This window comes from Dermacentor variabilis, chromosome 4 (assembly GCF_050947875.1).
Source record: "Dermacentor variabilis isolate Ectoservices chromosome 4, ASM5094787v1, whole genome shotgun sequence".
Lineage (NCBI taxonomy): Eukaryota > Metazoa > Arthropoda > Arachnida > Ixodida > Ixodidae > Dermacentor > Dermacentor variabilis.
This window is the reverse complement of record NC_134571.1, coordinates 230,869,008-230,887,039: the sequence shown is the minus strand read 5'-3', so window position 1 is coordinate 230,887,039 and position 18,032 is coordinate 230,869,008. Positions and strand designations below refer to the sequence as shown.

Sequence of the window (18,032 nt, the reverse complement as noted above, 5' to 3'; positions counted from 1 at the left end):
AATTGTAAACCCTGGGAGTGTTAGCCAGCGTCACCACTCACAGACCTTGGCGGCGGACGTGGAACGTCCTTGTTGCCGCAGGCGCCACGAGAACGTGATCTTTTTAGGTGAAGGCAACTGGTCAATAAACCCACATATGCTACCTGAAGGCATCAATGTTGCCGGATTCGAGACCCTCGTTATGTAATAAACGAGAAGAAAGGGGGTTAACCAAGGGGCCCGATTTTTATTAGTAATATCATGAGAAGCCAACAAACACTGACACCAAGGACAACATAGGGGAAATTAGTTGTGCTTAATAAATGGAATGAAGAAACGATAAATAATGGAAATTAAAGTGGATGAAAAAACGACTTGCCGCAGGTGGGAACCGAACCCACAACCTTCGCATTTCGCGTGCGATGCTCTACCAATTGAGCTACCGCGGCGCTGTTTCCCCATCCACTTTGTTGGGTATTTATGTGTACTAGTAAACCCTGGGAGTGTTAGCCAGCGCCACCACTCACAGACCTTGGCGGCGGACGTGGAACGTCCTTGTTGCCGCAGGCGTCACGAGAACGTGATCTTTTTAGGTGAAGGCAACTGGTCAATAAACCCACATATGCTACCTGAAGGCATCAATGTTGCCGGATTCGAGACCCTCGTTATGTAATAAACGAGAAGAAAGGGGGTTAACTGAGGGGCCCGATTTTTATTAGTAATATCATGAGAAGCCAACAAACACTGACACCAAGGACAACATAGGGGAAATTAGTTGTGCTTAATAAATGGAATGAAGAAACGATAAATAATGGAAATTAAAGTGGATGAAAAAACGACTTGCTGCAGGTGGGAACCGAACCCACAACCTTCGTGAAATGCGAAGGTTGTGGGTTCGGTGGCTAACACTCCCAGGGTTTACTAGTACACATAAATACCCAACAAAGTGGATGGGGAAACAGCGCCGCGGTAGCTCAATTGGTAGAGCATTGCACGCGAAATGCGAAGGTTGTGGGTTCGGTGGCTAACACTCCCAGGGTTTACTAGTACACATAAATACCCAACAAAGTGGATGGGGAAACAGCGCCGCGGTAGCTCAATTGGTAGAGCATCGCACGCGAAATGCGAAGGTTGTGGGTTCGGTTCCCACCTGCGGCAAGTTGTTTTTTCATCCACTTTAATTTCCATTATTTATCGTTTCTTCATTCCATTTATTAAGCACAACTAATTTCCCCTATGTTGTCCTTGGTGTCAGTGTTTGTTGGCTTCTCATGATATTACTAATAAAAATCGGGCCCCTCGGTTAACCCCCTTTCTTCCCGACGGCTTATACAAATTTAACGTCACGCCGTTTGGACTTTGTAATGTGCCAGCAACCTTTGAACGCTGATGGACACAGTTCTCCGCGGTTTAAAGTGGCACACGTGCTTATGTTATCTCGACGACATTTTTGTTTTTGCCTCTGACTTCACCATGCACCTTCAACGCCTACGGTGTGTTTTGACGCGCTTAGCAAACGCTGGCCTCCAACTGAACCTAAAGAAGTGCCAATTTGCAGCACGGCAGCACACGATACTAGGTTACGTCGTCTCAAAAGATGGAATCCTCCCCGATCCAGACAAACTTCGTGCCGTAGCTGAATTTCCTAATCCGACATCCGTCAAAGAACTGCGCAGTTTTGTATGTTTGTGTTTCTACTTGAGGCGCTTCATTCGCAATTTCACCGCTGTCATATCGCCCCTGACGAAGCTCCTTGGCAGCAACGGACCTCTCCATTCGTGGTCGTCCGAGTGCGACGAGGCGTTCACTAAGCTCCGTCGTTTGCTGATGTCTCCTCCCATTTCGCGCCACTACGACCCAACGGCACCTATTGAGGTACACAGAGATGCCAGCGGTGTTGGCCTCGGCGCTGTCCTAGCGCAGCGCAAAGAAGGGTTTCCTGAATATGTTGTGGCATATGCAAGCCGTATGCTTACTAAAGCCGAGACCAATTACACCATCACGGAAAAAGAATGCCTGGCGCTCATCTGGGCGCTTACCAAGTTCCGGCCCTATTTGTATGGTCTCCAATTTTATGTCGTCACGGACCACCATGCACTATGCTGGCTGTCGTCATTGAAGGATCCCTCAGACCGTCTTGCCCGCTAGGCGCTTCGCTTACAGGATTACGATATCCGCGTACTGTACCGCAACGGACGCCAGCATGCTGATGCTGACGCCCTCTCACATTCTTCCTTGCCATACGACAAGCCCTGCTGCACAATATCCCAGCTTGACGTTTCTTCCGTCGATATTGGGACCATCGCTTCTGAGCAATGCAAGGACCCCTGGATTGCCTCCATCATAGACTGCCTTGCTGATCCGTCATCGCAGCCAACCACTCGTGCATTGCGCCGTCAAGCTCGCCATTTCGCCATTCGCGACGACCTGCTTCACCGACGCAGTTACACTTCTGACGGCTGCCAGTGATTATTAGTTGTACCTCGAAGCCTGCGTTCTGAAATCTGCGCATCGTTCCACTCTGATCCACAGTGTGCTCATTCGGGACTTTTCAAAACCTACCAGTGCCTCCGACGACGCTACTGCTGGCGAGGAATGTACAACTACATTCAAAAGTTCGTTCGCTCATGCCCCAACAGCCAGCACCGAAAATCTTCACCCCACCTCTCGCCAGCTGGTCTGCAGCCTCTACCCTGCCCTACCCGGCCGTTCGGGCGCATTGGCATCTATTTGTATGGGCCACTTCCCCCGACGTTGGCTGTTAACCGCTGGGCCATTGTGGCAGTAGATCACCTTACACGATGCGCTGAAACTGCCGCTCTCCCAGCAGCTACAGCGCGCAATGTTGCATCATTCCTGCTTCGCCGATTCATCCTGCAGCATGGTCCACCTCAAGAACTGCTCAGCGATCGCGGACGCGTCTTCCTGTCGGAAGTAGTTGAAGCGATTCTCAAAGAGTGCCACGTTGTTCATCGTACGACTACGGCGTACCAACCTCAAACGAATGGCCTCACAGAACGCTTCAACCGTACGCTCGGCGACATGCTTTCAATGTACGTTGCCTCCGACCACACGAACTGGGACGCCATTCTGCCATTCGTCAATACCGCTACGCAGAGCACCACTGGATTTTCGCCCTATTTCTTGCTGTATGGTCAACACCCTTCGCACACCATCGACACCATTCTTCCATACCGGCCGGATGCATCCGAGTTCGTGCCTATTTCTACCATGGTCAGACATGCAGAAGAGTGCCGCGACCTCGCACGGGCCTTTACTTCCGATGATCAAGAGCGCCAGAGGAGCACTCGCGGTGACGCCACTGCCACGGTCACCTTCGATCCGGGAGCGCTCACGTGGCTCTCAGTCCCTTTAATTGCCCCTGGCCTCTCATCAAAACTGGTCCCTAAGTATGAAGGCCATTATCGTGTTCTCGAACGCGCATCTCCTGTGAACTATGTCATAGAACCAGTTGAGCCATCTTCAGACATGCGCCGCCGTGGACGAGACATTGTCCATGTCGACTGTTTAAAGCGTTACTACGACCCGCTCATCATGACGGGCTGTTAGGTCGCCGGACGGCTCATTTCTCGCTCCCGGGGGGTGATTGTAGCGAAGAGAGACGCTGGTGGGTTCAGCGCTTCTGGCTCTAAACTCTAGTGGGTCGAGCGCTCCTGCTCAGCAACGGCTCTCGTGCTTGGAAGCTGTGACTGCCCTGCCCGTCGACGTTGTGCTGCTCTGAGCTCTGCCAAATAAACACCTTTAGATATTTTATTTAGTCATACTGTTGGCCCGAAGGCTGTTACAGAGGTGGGGTACAGCACAGAAAATGGAAGTAACATTATTTTCTGCTGTTGAAGGCCTGATTGGCTGGGCTGCGCGTCTGCAACAACCAGGTGCCACAGCCAATCAGCGCTTCAGCAGCTGACGAAATGAACATGTCCACTGGGTGCACTGTCCATTTCGGTAGCTGCTGATTGGCTAGGGCCTCTCGTATACTCCTCGCTCGTACTGCTGCATCCAATCAGCAGTGGCCGAAATGCACAGTCCACTAGGTGGACTCTTACAAAATACCCGCCCTGGTTACTGTAAGGCTCCATGATGCGTGGCGATCCCGCTGCACTTGGGAGAGCTGAATCGTGCTGTTTGGCCAGACGGAGTGCGCGCTTAAAGTGGCGGGTGCGACTGCGACGGCAGCACGTCCAGTTTATGCTGGCACAACTTCGTCTGAGGCGAGCCTCGGGTAGTGTACACTGAAATTTTCCGATGTTTTGGAAGTGCGTGCGGCAGTGACAGGTACTTCGCTGTTCAAAATGGTCCTCTGGGAAATGTTGCCATAATCCAGTGTGTTGACGTCCCCGACTGTGGAGCTAAGGAGGCTTGGTTACCTGCCAAGGTATGCTGGCATGTTGGCAGGGTGCGCGGGGTCTGGCACTCGTAAATTTGTAGGGAGTGCAAAGTGCCTGCCGCGAAGCATTCCGGCCTATTCAAAGCCTCACTGGCTGCTGGAGGAGTAGTGCAGTATGTGTTTTCATGGCCCACATTTGCGTGTGCCATGCCTGATCCAACTTACAAGTTTTTCCTGGCCTGACTGTAAATATTAGCTTACGCCATGAGGTCGCTAAATTCGTACCGCAAGCTTGTCATTGTGTTGTGGGAGCCGACTGCTCAATTGCATCTGCAAATGAGAATTCAGGTTGGGCACCAGTTGTAGTCTAGGGTTCTCTCAACCTGCCTTTCTGTGTTGTAAGTGTCGGAGTTGGGCATGTCAAAAGGGGTAGCTGGCCCATGCCGTCGTCTGACTCATCCATGCTGAGGAAGTTGTTGAAGGGAGAAACAGGTTCTCATCGAGAATAATGAGCACTCGGTTTATTTACAATATCTGCATGAGGAGTAGAGAATGTTATGTCTCAACAGTGTAGTATGACTGCATTGAAGAACCCCTGAGGACAGGCGTAGGCAGGGGGGAGGGGGGGAGGGGCTTAATGGGCTTCAGCCCCTCCCGAAATTTTTTCATACTGTCCCTGCAGCAGCGACGAAAACAACTCCCGGTGCCGGAAATCATTCTGGATTTTGCCTAGAATGTCTTTTTCACTCTTAAAACGACATCTCGGCGTGTACATTGCGAACTCGGGCCGGATTTCGCGGCAACGCCCATGCACCGAGAGTCGCATAATGCAAGGAGCCCCATTCGAGCACAAAGTTCAAGGGTGTTTTGATGCCGAGCGGGCTCATCGCAGCATCTCGCGGAGGCCGTGGTATCTATGGAGCGCATGGATTTCAATTCCGAAACTTTATGGATATGAAGTTCTCATAAACTTTTTATGCAAAAGGTCTATTGACATTTCAAAAGTTGTGCTTTAGATTTTCAATTCTGGAACCTGTGGGTTTAATTTTGTTATAAACATTTGACTTCAAAGATGCATTGACTTTTCTAAACTCATACATTGGAACATACGAGACAAGCCAGATCAACACACTATCAGACATGTTGACAAAGCACGCAGCGAGGCCCGATGAGACGAAGCATTGTGGTGGTTCATTTGCGCCGTCATATCACAGAAAAAAATATCATTTTTTTTCATCTGTGCCAAAGCATCCATGTCAAGACACTAAAGCCAGCAAAGGTAACTACGTTCTTATTTATTTTTGTACTTTTACTTTTATTCGCGAGGACACATTGAGCCTCCTCAGATTTCTTGTTCCCGTTACCCATGGGCTGCCAGAGCCAGCCAGGGCACATGTGTTTTTCTCGTGTTGCCCCGACCATCATGCGGTGCACTTCGGTGCGTGTTCGTTTTTCTCTGGCAGAGTGGGTCTTGGCGTGGCAGAGTTTTGGACACCTTCTCGCTAACAGACGAGAAAAAAAAAAAAAAAAAAAAAAATGGTCGCTCGCCGTCATCACTGTGGGGATTCGACGTATTTCAACACGTTCGCTTTAGTGCATACTTTACGGAAGGTCTTGTCTCGCCGGTGTAGGATACCGAGCAGTATGCGTATGGTTCTCTGTAGACCGACCATCTCACGTTTTCTTCTATGTTCATTAGGTAGCCACATTAGGTGCCCAAAGTAGGCATTTGATTGTGGCCAACATGCTTTCCTTTGTGTTTTTATTTCGGTGTCCCTGCCCCACACACACACACACACAAAAAATAAATTGTTGTGGCGCAGCGAATTGTCGCATGGTGAAAGTTCGATTTTGTTACTTCTTCTTTTGCAGAAAATAATGGGCCACGGGACGCTTCAGTTGCTGGATATTTATTATACTGTTGCAATAGCAATTATATGGACAGTCCAGACGCATTCCTGCTGTTGCCATTGCCCTCATGTTCCATATAAAGTCCAAAGGAGATAACAACGTGAGCGCGTGCTGCCGCATGCTGTATGTGTGAGTGAAGGGGGGTGGGGGGCGTGGCATGGGTGTACCGACGATGGTGGCTCAGTCTTGTGTGCGCAAGAGAGAAAAGCGAGGAGGAAGCGTGGTGTCTTCCGTCGCACACGATACATTGGGGGGAGTGGGTGGAGAGGGGGGGGGGGGCTTTGTTCTGTGATCTGTAAATCTGTGATTGCACAACGTTTATTTGCCTTGTTTGATGCATTATATACCGTGACCTTTTGTTAGATACGTAGGGAGACTTTTACGTATATTTAAATATCTCATCGCGAGGTTTTGTATATATGTACAGTGAATTTTGTTGCCAGTGACATTTTTTTGCCCTTTATCAAGCTGTTTCTTTGCATTTGTATATTTCATTGTATCTTCACATTTCTAAGGGAGTATTTCTCCACTTGTGTTCAGTGAACAAACATGCTGGAGTGATTGTGTGCACCCTCACTCTCAAGGTGAATCCTTTGGAGATGTTGGACGCTCTAACTGGATGAACGTGTGGCAGCAGATTCCCTTGGCCTAGGCATCTGGAGAGGACAGTAAGGATTCAAGTGGACTTTTTCAGCTCCTCAGGCAGTGGCGTAGCCAAAAATTTCGTTCGGGGGGTGGGGGGGTGGGCTGGGGGGCGGGCTCAAGTTGCAGGTCTGCCGCCTCCTAATAGAATTTGTCGAGGTTTCAAATACATGAATAATAACTTCATGGCCATTGTCAAAAAATGCTGCAAACGAATTCTTCAATGCTACACACTGTCAGGACAAGTAAAATATGTATTGTTTTTAAGAGGATATACTCGTATGCCCCAAAAATTGCGCCCGAAATAACCGATATCAATGCCTCCATGTTTTCTTGTCTATTTAATAAGCAAATATCACACGAACTTATAAAATATATCAGTTCGAAACAAGCAAGCCAGTGCATGCCACTGATATGAAAAATGTAAAGGCCATTATATGAACAAGTTGAGGACAAATATGTTAGTGAAACTTTGTCGTTCAAGAACGTTGTTTAAATTCTTGCACACGCAACGGCCAGTGAAAAATCTCAATGACACTGTCATTTGTTGAAATGCATTGCTCAGGAGCAGCTGTCACCAGTCGTGTATGTGAGTAATTGCACCGAAATTATAGTCACAACAGACAGCACATATGAAAAGCAGGAGTTCTGCAAAATATACGAGGGCAACTCAAATGAAAGTGGGCCAATGCGAATATATGACAAACGGGGTACATTATTTAAAAGTAGTCTCTTGCAGTGAGCATTTAGACATTTGTCCCACTGACTAACAAGTTGCGTGATTCCCGTCTCGTAAAACTCCTTGGGTTGCTGCTTCAAAAAGTCTGTAATTGACCCTTTCACATCATCGTCTGACATGAATCTGGTTCCCTTGAGCTGTATTTTCATTTGCCCCAAAATGAGGAAGTCGCAAGGCGACAGGTCTAGGCTGTATGGCAGAGGTTGCAGCGTTTCCTAGTTGAACTTTGCCAGTTTTGTATTAACCACATCGGCAACGTGGGCACGGGCGTTGTCGTGGAGAAGGATGACCACATTGGTCAATTTTCCACGTCCTTTATTCTTGATTGCGACATGCAGCTGATCCGCCGTTTCAAAGTATCGGAAAAGATTGATAGTCTCTCTAGGTTTAGCAAATTTTATCTGTATAGGCTCCTGACAATGGAAAAAAAAAAATAACAACACCATTCCGTCAGAAATGACGGCCTTTGCTTTCTTTGGGGGCGGTGAATTCAAATGTTTCCACTGGAAGCTTTGCTGTTGTGTTTCAGGCTCGTAGTAGTGGCACCATGGTTCCTTCCCAATCCCAATTGCAGACAAGAAGTTGTCACCCTCATTGTGATACCGGATCATATGAGTCAAGGCAATGCCGAACTTCTCCATCTTTTGGCGGTGCTTCAAAATCTTGGGCATCCATTGCGCACACAAGAGCCGATAACCGAGATGTTAAGGAATTATGGCGTTCACACTGATGTTCACACGCTCTCTCAGTTCATCGATGCTTATCCTCCGTTATTGTCTAATCAGCTCATCAACCTGTGCAATTGCGTTGGGGGTGATTGCATGGTGGCCTTGACCCGGTCTTGAATCATCTTTGCAACTTTCATGCCCTTTTTTTTAACCGTTTACTCCAACGCTTCCCAGTGGCCAATGAAATGCAGTGTTCAATGTACACGGCAGCCATACGGTGACTAAATTCTCTTTAGGAAAGACCTTCAGCAGTCAAAAACCTCATGACACCAAGCTGTTCAACTTTTGGAGTGTCCATTATGTCATGCAACCATGTTCAACCCAGTGTATGAGAGAATTAAAGAATCTTTATCCTCACATCTGCATGTCACTTTTGTAAATGAGAGATGCCTGTTTGCTATGTGCATGCATCACACATAATGAACAGAAGCATTATTGCACGGGATTGTTTGGCTCACTTTCATTTGACTCGTCCTCGTACAAGGGCACCCGGGTCACTGCCCCGGAAAAATAAAAGAGGAGGGGAAGGGGGGTGCTCGTAGATAAGTTCTTACGCTTGACTTAATTGGTGCGTCTTGGTTCCTGGGATGGCCCAGCAATTAGCTGATGCGTCTGTCAAACGGCCTTGGCTGCTAGCAGTGGCTGTGAGGAAGCAGCATAGAACACCCTTTTCCTGGATTTTCATGGTCCCGGCGTCGGGGTCGGCGGCAGTGTGGCATCCATCAACATTCTATTTGCCAAACGTGTCTTGCGTTGGTGTTGCCGCTGGTCTGTCCGAGGGGACATATTGTTAGCTTCACGAAGCGATTTGTCGCAGTAGGGCATGAGAGGCCGGAAGGTCACTTTCTCATGCTGGCCAATCATAACATTAGAAGGCTTAGGCTCCCTTTTGCTCGCCTTGTACGGCTGGGCTTCGGCAGTACCAGCACAAGCAGAAACACTACAGCACAAGGTAGAATAACAAGCTTAACAATGCTTATTGCTCTAGAGGATTCACGTGGAAGCAGGCTAGTTTGGACCGCAACGTGTGCCAAGGTCAATCCTGGGGTGAGCAATGGTAGGGTGCGACAAAAGCTGTTTACCTGAGGTCCTTTTTTCGTTGTGGCTCGCAGACTTCTTCCTTTATTGGCATTTGCCGGCTGCATCGATTTCAACCACCCTGCCTTGTCCTTTGCTAGGTCCAATGGGCGCGGGCTTCTGCAGCTACATGACCATTATGTTTGCAACTGGTTTGCAAGAGGGTTGTGCCACTGCGAGAAAACTCTGTTGGTCCGCACAGCAAGAGCAGGAAAAGGCATCTGCTCTCCTTGTTTTTCTGGCATGCGGGAAAATATGAAGCTTCATAATTCCCACTGCATGTGCAACTATTCTCCATACCTGCCAACTTTTCCGAATTTTCTGTAAAATCTACGAATTTCGAGCAGTCTTATGATTTTACAAATCTTGCTTTAAATTTTACGGAAAACATTTTATTTGCAAAAAAAAAATGAAATTGTAGTAAAACTACACTCTGGTACCTTGCGCCGGGGCAGCGTGCGATTACAACGGCAGCGTGCGATTACTTTCGCCACAAATTCCTAACTAGAAGAGGTAAATGGCTGAAGTTGCTCAAGTACAAGCTCTGGAAACTGCTTCATTCAACAGCGAACATCATTTTATTATGGTGTTCCCTGCTATCCTACCCCAGCAGAGTGGCAAATCAAGAGAAGAAGAAGTCGAGTTTGCCAACTTGCAAGCATAGCAGGTTCCAGCCGACATATTGAATGAGCCAAGGTATGACGTGCAGCGGTCGCAATTAGGAAGCGCTCGAAGTGTTGATGGATCGCTCAGGTTCTACAGAATTTCAGTGGTTATGCTGGGTATTCTCTCCATTCCCCACAGCAGTGCTGAATGCGAGAGAATATTCAGCACTGTGAAAAAAACTCGAATGGAGTTTCGTTCATCTGTGTAAGAGAAAACACTCGAAAGTCTGGTGATGGTCAAGGGGCACCAGAATGGTACTTGCTTTGAGCAATCCTATAGTCAGATACAAATTTAGAAAAAAGGGGAGGCCCCGCCCAGATGACCGAAGTGCGACGTCTGATTGCCTCCGCGACTAAAATAATTCCGCTAAAAAAATTGTGCATCTGAAACATGCAATTCTCGGTATAAATAAAGACTTTTGTATTTTGATGACTGGTTTAGTAGAGCTCTCCTGTGCTACAGCACATGCCGGGTCGCGACAGAAAAATAATCCAGTGCCTTCCACAACGCTGCCCATCGTCTGCTCTTTAGCTTCATTGGAAGTGACAAAAGTAGAAAGAGCAGCTCTGCATGGCCTTTGCGCTTGTTTAAACGTACATGGCACATTTTCTACTCCTGTTCCGAGCTTCAAATGAATCAGTTGCTATTGAACAAGTACTTATATAAAACAATGCATTTATCGCAACCATTACAAACTCAAGATGCTCGGTGTCAACGAAAGCACAGTCTTAAAGGTGAGGAGGGAGGTCGCAGCTTCGTATATTTCGGGTGGCAAACTGTCGACGCCCTCGCGAAAGCGCCCACGAAATGCGGAGAAAAAAAGACGCAGCACGAAGTATGACATGTTGTGCGCGCCGAGGTCGTGTGCACGATTTCTTTCACCGCAACGAGATACCGACGGTCGAGAAGATCACTGACGAGTTCTCGAAGCGTATATGGTGTTATGTTTGTGCCATGGGATTTGCCTGACGTAAGGCAAGTGCTATGGTGTGTCGACCGTGGAGGCAGCATTCATCCCCGCATGGTGCCTGCTTCGGTCGGCAGACGACTACGTGCACGGCTCGGGTTTTCTCGCGGCTGCACGGCATCCGCGACGGAAGCGGCCACCTGATCACGGACTGCTATTCGGCCCCTCCCCGTGCCAGCAGCAATGCAACCCCCCCCCTCCTTTGTCCGGTGGCGCCCGCACCACCACAAACGACTCCCGCTGTGTTTGAGACGGTTTCCAAAGGAGGGCTGTGTTTCGACCCCGTGCCTTGCAGTTGGTTCCCTCTGTCCTATGCGAGCCATAAAACTTACCCGGCGCACCATTCTGACCCACCGCCAGATCAGCCCGACGCCGCAGCGCGGTTCGAGGAAGCGCCAGCCACCGAGAGTGACCTTAGGACAAGGCAGGCTGCCTGGACCCTCTCTCTCTCTCGACTTTGTTTCGTCCTTAGGGACTGTCTGGGGAATCTGGGGACTGAGGGGTGTTATTTAAGCAGCTTGCAGCTGCTCTGTTGGTCTCTCTCCTGATAACGATGACAACATGTAAACATTGTATAAAGAATTCTTCGCCGAGAAAGCTCTCCTTTTCTCTGACTCTGTGTGAAGTAGGGTCCAGATTTCCTGCCGGCCACACATACCTCGACACACGCAACAATGGATCCCCCATCACTGAAACTATGTACTGTGTGTCAAGCACAGCAGCTAAGCAGCATGGCAGCTAAGCAGCATGGCAGCCAAGCATTCTCCCGTGACCTCTCCAATAAAAAGTAGTTCATTTGGTGACATATTCCTTTTAATGGAAGTCCAATTCTGAAAAAGCAACGTCCTGCACAGATCATGCTCAATATAAGTATCGGCATGGAAACGTGCTGAAATGCTGGAAAAATCTGAATTCAAATACAGTTATTTACCCTGAATAACTGTGTGGGGCCCAAAATGCTCATTCGGGCAGCCACTGTCCAGCTTCACACGAAAAAGCAGTAGTCAACGTGAAATTAACAGCCACCCTTAGCAGGCTGCACGCCAAGGCACATTGTGCGTTGCGTGCAGTTGTGCGGCACCTACTGTTTTTTCCAGCCTGTTGATATGAATAATGCCAATGTCAGAAGGCCCAAAATACTCTATTGTACAGCCACCTATGAGCATCACAGGCCCTGTGATGAAATAACAGTAGTCGGGGCACGCTTGAAAGGCACCTTTAGCCTCTGCACTTCAAAGGCAAACAGCAGTAGTCAACACGAAATTGACTGCCACTTTTAGCAGTTTGCATGCAAAAGCACATTCATGATTGTCGCCTTCTTTATTTTGGTTACCTGACCCAGGCAAGTCATGCAAATAAGAGAACAATTATCAAACATCATTAGCTTCGTTAGACCCAAAATACTCATTCGGGCAACTATTAATAGCAGTAGTTGAGGGCACGCTTGAAAGGCACCGTTTGCAGTCTGCACATCAAATCACAGTCGTGCTGCAGCCATTGTTGTATTTGTTTATCTGACCAGGCAAGTAACACCAATGTAAGCACAATTATTCACCCTGAATAGCTCTGCTAGCATTGTTTGTGAGTGAAGTTGAATGTGTTTTATTGAGGCAATTATTTAATTCACAAGCCATCGGCATAGCGATCGACGGCCAGGTTCAGACAATGACATTTGTGAAGTAATAAATGGTGAAAGTTGCAAAAGCTCTCAGTGCACTGCTTTGCTGGGCTCCATTCACTGAAATATGTCTTTGTAACGATGAAAGTGTCAGACAGGAAATGACACCCCACTGCACAATATTATTCGTGTTGAAAATTTTTACCATCATATGTGATGGGCAGCGAAACCGTCTGTTAACTAAGACTGAATCCATAAAAAATGCAACAGCATAGCAAGGTGTTGTTTCGCAATATGCAGCCTTTCATGTGCACTTCTGGCAAGCTGCTACGTGCACTGATGCATAAACATGAACAGAGGTAAGAGGCAAAGTTATTGTGCAACCCACATGACGCTTTTAAGACAATGTATCTCTAAACCTTTCTGTTTTCATAGGCGATCAAAATTAGTTTTGAGCAAGTTGGTTAATCACATTGCAGCAACAACACAAGAAGCAAGGACAGAAAATACAGCGAGTAGGCAGATTGAGAAGACGAGGTAGACCAGTGAGAAAGGTATTACTGGGATGGTAGAGGCCAGCCCTCCAGTGTACAGGAGTTAGTGCTTTGAATAAGATAAGTTAATGAAAATGTGCAAAGACTTTGCGGAAAGAAAACTAGCAAAAACAAATTCTAATATAAAATAAAAGGACAGAAATAAGAGTAAGTGCAAACACGCATGGAAGCAGGTACTTATTCACACACAAACGCGAAAACTAAGAAAAACTCCAATATAAAGAAATGTGGGAAATAAAAAAAAATTGACAAACGCAAGAAAACATACACACATTTACAAACAGATGCAGGTAGAGGTATTGTAGAAGCGGTTTCACAAGCTGCTGGGCCTACCTTCTTGTATGTTTTTTTTTAACCGTTCTCTGTCTTGGGAATTTTTAATTGCGATATATCACGGGAATCGAAAAGCAGCGCAAAGCTATGTTGTGGGAAACCATATTGTGCGCTGGCAACACAGCTTATGCATGACTGTGCCACAGCACGCATTCTACAGCTTGCAGGCGCGGTGAGCACTGGTGGAAAGCAATCAATTGTGCTACACAACGCTCGAACACCGCCGTGAGACACTCGGCTATCTCACTGCTGACAACGATCGTTCACACTAAGTTGACGGCGACAAATCTTTGCGTTGGAGGCTTCCTTTGCAAATATTTTCTGTTGAGACGCTCGTAGGTTTGTTTCATGTGCGCACGCTTTTCTCATTTCTCCTGAGAATTCTTTTGCTCCATCACTTCACCCCGTCCGACGAGAAATGCAGTGACACAGTACACGAACATACCTGCCGCTGACAGTAGGCACGAGATTTTGGCAAACTTGTTGTAACTTCACTCGGGAGCGAAATAAAAAAGACATGGAACAAACAGGCAGGATGTGTGTTTGCAGCGGTCGCCGTGGGATCCTGTTTTCAGGCAGAGCGTAGCGCAGCATCAGCGATGCTCGCTGCAATGTTTCTTTGCCAGATCATGGCTTTGAATAAACACACGTTGCACAAATGCCGCATCGTAAGCTCGCAATAATATTTCTGGCATGATAGACAATCACAAACAGTTTGGGAATTCACTGTCACGAGGCGTTAACGCGCACAGCAGATGCGACTTGGCCCAGTTCGAAGCCCGGGCGTTGCCCGGGAGGCCATCTTCTCCGACGGCGGGGTCACCGGCTGTCCAGCGCATGACGTCGGTCCAGGGTGCGCGCCCATTGGTGGATGCTCGTGTGCATCTGTCTCGGAGGAGTAAACGCCCCCTTTTTTCTAAAGTTGTATCCGACTATAGATGGAGAAGTTTCTGAAGCAGGCAAAGTCGGCAACAGCAAAATTGTTGCAAAAATAAATTGTGCCCCAGTGGAGTTTTTGCTCTTTACTCTCCAAGACACGGATTTCACTGGCAGTTGTGAAAACGTGAGAGAGCTTGTCGCAAAAGGTAAATCTCTAAAACAAAAAAAGTGCTGCTTTGTCTCTGCATGTGAGAGAGACAGACTCGCAGTGCAAAATGTAACCATTTGCAAATTACTTGGGTCTCGCTACAGATATTTTTTAATGGTCAAGACCTCCGGTTTTGGCTTTAGAACACAGATTCCTGGCTAACCTGGCTAGCCCACGGTTAGACTAATCGCATACAAAACTTGAATATGCATCACCTATCTGGAACCCCCATCATAAGTATCTAATCCAGGCATTAGAAGCAATACAAGATCAAGCTGCTCATTTTATAACATCCAGATGTGATTCTTGGCTGAGTGTTACTAAGATCAAAACTTCTACTGGTCTAACCCCTCTGGCATCCTGTCTTAAAATAGCAAGTCTGCCTTTTTTATAAGCTATACTATAATTTTCCTAAGTGAGAGCCTAATTCTGCCGCCCATGGAATCATCATGACGTTGGTTTATAATTGCCACAGTGTTCAAAGCATTCATGGGTCAACTAACGCTTTCAATAAATTTTTTCTACTGACTGCCATATCAGATTGAAATGTACTTCTTGACGGTATTGTCAATGAAATAAATTCTGTAAAATTTAAACAGTTATTAGTATACCAGTATTGGTCCACAGCCCCAGTAGCAAGCTCTTTTCGTGTTTATCGGCTTTTTCATTTTCATGTGTTTACTTTGTTTACCTGTTTTTGCGATCCGTATTCATGTGATTTACCTTTGTGACCTGTGGTTACCATTTCTTACTACCCTGCCCCATCAGGGGAGGGGCCCTTCAGGGCAAATAAAGGATTATGATGATGATTCTTGGGTTTTAATGGCACACGGGCCAGTTCTGGTCAAGAAGTGCCAAACAGATGACACAATGAGTTCTAGGATGTACCATGGCTGTAAAGGGGCCTAAAATCAGTCACTAATCAGTGTAAGTGCATGAAATATATATGTTCTAAAAACATGACAATGCCTACTATGACCATAGAATATACGTTGCAAAGTAATCAAAAGATAAAAATGTAGAAGTATGGCAATGGCACTAAAGCCTTACCCGGGTCCTTGAACGCAAGAACTGGGAGGCACATGCTCCAAGTACAATTTTCGCAACAAAAGCCTCTGATAAGAGGCTGTGCTATGGGTCACTTGGGTGTATAACCTGCAGTATATGTGCATCCTTTAAAAAAGCTAAGGTTAATTTAACATCAAAGGGTGGGTTGTGGCTAAGGAACATTGCTGGATGTGTTGATGGTATGGTAAACGGAAGTTTTCCTTCCTATGAGCCTCTCTTTCACAGCATTCCAGCAACACCTGCAGGAACGTCAGTTAATCACCACTTTTACCACAGGAAGGTGGCTCATCGCCATTCAGCAAGTACGAGTGTGTACCATATGTGTGGCTGATTCTCAGTTGACAGATGGTAACCTTGGTTCGTCTTATTTTTGTTATGGGTGGCGAGTTCTCCTACTGTGGCTTAGTGGCATGCAGCTTATTTATTTTATTTATTTATTCATACATACTGCAACCCTAAGAGGGTTATCGCAGGAAAATTGGATGTTTCAGTGTCCCATAAGTGTTGCCAATAGCTCCTAAACTTTTTCCACCAGAGAAGTTTCAAGTCCATGGCAGGGACAGCTACAGAGATGTTGGTGGCTTTAATGGCCATTGATGCAGCGATTTTGTCTGCAAGCATGTTCTCCTCAATACCTCTATGGCCAGGTACCCAGCATATTGTGACTTGCTGGTTAGATATATACATTGTGCACTGAAGTAAGTATTATCTTTAGTGAAGGACTTTATAGATCTCACGACGCTTAATGAGTCACTGAATATAGCAGCTTTTTGTATCTTTTTCTTGATGTGTTGGACACCGGACCATACTGCATACGCCTCATCCGCGGATATAGTAATTTCCTGATGTAAAATATCTGACTCAAAGAACGATGGACCGATTGCTGCGTAAGATACACTGGCATGTGACTATGATGCGTCAGTTTAGTATTCAGAGCAGCAGTACTTCGACTGAAGCTCCAAGAAATACATTCGTATTTCGTTCTCTGGAGCATGCTTTGAGACTTCTAAAGCTAACCTTTCCTTCTAAGGAAGCTTGCTAGACTTTCAGTTTAGGCAATGAACACAGATGAATCTCTGTAAGGAAGCTTAGTGTAATGAGGTTAATTATTATTTTGTCTTCTTGACAGTGTTTTTTGTGAGTGGTAATTTCATTGTGGTTGTAATTTTACTGTAACCTTATTTGTAAACACCTGCTTATTACTTATGTGTGCTGACAAGCAATTGAGCACGGAGAAAAACAAAAGTGAAATGCCAACTAGCTGGTTTCCAGGCTTCTGAAGTAACTGCATGGAATTTCCCAAATTTACCATGAAAGTTTTCAGTAGTATTTTACATTGGGAAATTTTCACATGTAATGCTAATTTGAAAATATATATGCATGGCGTGTATGTTATATTTTGCAGTAACATTAAATGAAGACTTGTGAGAAAGGTTTTGTTAAAATGCACAAACGTTTCCAATATAGTCTGAACAGATGACAGTGAAGAAATTCTAGCACTAACCATCACAGGATGACTGTTGACGTAGTGTAGTGACAATGTAGTGACACATTACATTACAGTGACAAGCAATGTAGTGACACATTATATTGCCACTGCTGAAATGCATCATGTGCGAGGCTGGTAGTAATGCAGTCAGCTCCCCTTTGGCTCTTCCCTTCATTGAAGAGCGGTGCTTTACCCAGTAATACTACCTACCCAGTGACACAAGTCGGCTTGAAAGGAAAACGGTTGGATCTGGACACAGTTGCACAGTATCCTAAGAATACTAGCATTAAGCAGTATGTGCAAGACATGCAGGGATGGCCAAATTCTGCACTAAGAGGGAAACAAGCAAAGAATTGGCCGCTGCAGCATGCCCTTGTCAATATATGGGTGCAAACTAGTAGCACGAGTGCAGCTTGCCTTTGGGGCTTGAGGGAGGAACCAAACATGCCCTAGCAGTGACAGGTGGCGTTACCATTCCGTTGTAGCAAATTAGCATGTTTCTAATTTATTCTGAACGAAGCAGGGGCATATTTCACCTAGCAAGTGGTTTAGCAAGAACAACATTTTATATAGGCTTGATTGACGTGTTGATGCAGGATCTACTGGGTGGATGCAAAGCTGAAACTGATCTCATCCATGGACTATGACGGCGAGAACCGGGCAGTCGTCATCCATGGCTCCCTTTCACTGCCCTTTGCCTTGACGGTAAGTGCCTGGCATGTGGGAGGCATGTTATGAATAAATGTGATTGAATAATACAATTCTCATATAGAAAATGTACTATTTGGTTGCCCAAATGTTGAGTACATTTGCGTTCGCTGTCTTG

General features: G+C 46.5%; 1 protein-coding gene across 5 annotated transcripts in view; it reads left to right on the top strand.

The window, feature by feature from the left end:
• Positions 1 to 18,032, top strand: part of arr (low-density lipoprotein receptor-related protein 6) — a 466,849-nt gene that overhangs the window by 113,673 nt on the left and 335,144 nt on the right. For 4 of the 5 annotated variants that reach the window (XM_075691044.1, XM_075691043.1, XM_075691042.1 and 1 more), the window contains one exon: positions 17,803 to 17,911. In XM_075691044.1, the coding sequence (XP_075547159.1) occupies positions 17,803 to 17,911 (109 nt within the window). Of the gene's footprint in view, positions 1 to 6,234; positions 6,339 to 17,802; positions 17,912 to 18,032 lie in introns of those variants that run through there. The other variant, XM_075691045.1, reaches the window with a different exon arrangement.